Source organism: Aureococcus anophagefferens (genome assembly GCF_000186865.1).
Source record: "Aureococcus anophagefferens unplaced genomic scaffold AURANscaffold_30, whole genome shotgun sequence".
NCBI lineage: Eukaryota > Pelagophyceae > Pelagomonadales > Pelagomonadaceae > Aureococcus > Aureococcus anophagefferens.
The window spans coordinates 431300-432127 of NW_008705589.1; the positions used below are offsets into that span (position 1 = coordinate 431300).

Sequence of the window (828 nt, forward strand, 5' to 3'; positions counted from 1 at the left end):
CGCGGCGTCTCGCGGGCGACGAGACGCTCGAGCTCCGGCGCCGCGTCGAGGCCGAGATGCGGCCGCGCCTCGCCGAGGAGCTGCGGCGCGTCGAAGACGAGTATGAGCCCCTCGTGGCGGCGCTGCGGGCGACGCTCGACGCCGCGCGCGAGGAGTGCCGCACGCTCGCGAAGCGCAACCGGCGCCTCGAGCGCGAGCTCCGGCGCCGCGACGGCGACGCCGTGTCGGCGGAGCGCAACCGGCGCCTTGAGGACGTGGCCCGCAACCGGCGCCTCGACGAGGCCCGCGGCGACGCCGCGCGGCGCCACGACGAGTCGCGCGGCGCGGCCGCGGAGCTCGAGCGGCGCCTCGCGGCCGCGGACGCCGCGGCGCGCGCGGACCTCGCTGCGGCGCGCGCCGCCGGCGACGCGGTGCGCGCGGACCTCGCCGCGGCGCGCGCCGCCGGCGACCGCGCGGCCGAGGCCCTCGCGCGCTGTCGGGGCGACCTCGACGCGGAGCGCGGTCGGACCGCTGCGCTCACGCGCGACCTCGCCGCGGCGCGCGCGGCCGCCGGCGCGGCGACCGCGGCGACCGCGGCGACCGCGGCGACCGCCGGCCGCTCGGCGCACCCGCTCCGCGACCGGACGTACGCGTTCCTCTGCCCGAGCCGGTGCGGCGCCGAGGAGCCCCGGGCCGTGCGCGCGCGCGCGTCCGACGGCGCGCTCCACATCGACGCGTCGCGCGGCGCGCCGTGCCCCCTGACGCTCCTCGCCGGGCCGCGGCCGCACACCTACTACCTCCGGAGCGAGGCGCCGCCGCGCGCCGTCGCGCACGGTGCCGCGCGCGGCG

General features: G+C 83.1%; 1 protein-coding gene across 1 annotated transcript in view; it reads left to right on the forward strand.

Annotated features, from left to right (window-relative positions):
- Positions 1 to 56: 56 nt before the first annotated feature.
- The window catches only part of AURANDRAFT_67029 (hypothetical protein), a gene marked incomplete at both ends in the record, with an annotated part of 1439 nt that continues 667 nt past the window's right edge, over positions 57 to 828 (forward strand). The window contains one exon of the mRNA XM_009042358.1: positions 57 to 803. Coding sequence (XP_009040606.1) covers positions 57 to 803 — 747 coding nt within the window. The remainder of the gene's footprint in view (positions 804 to 828) is intronic.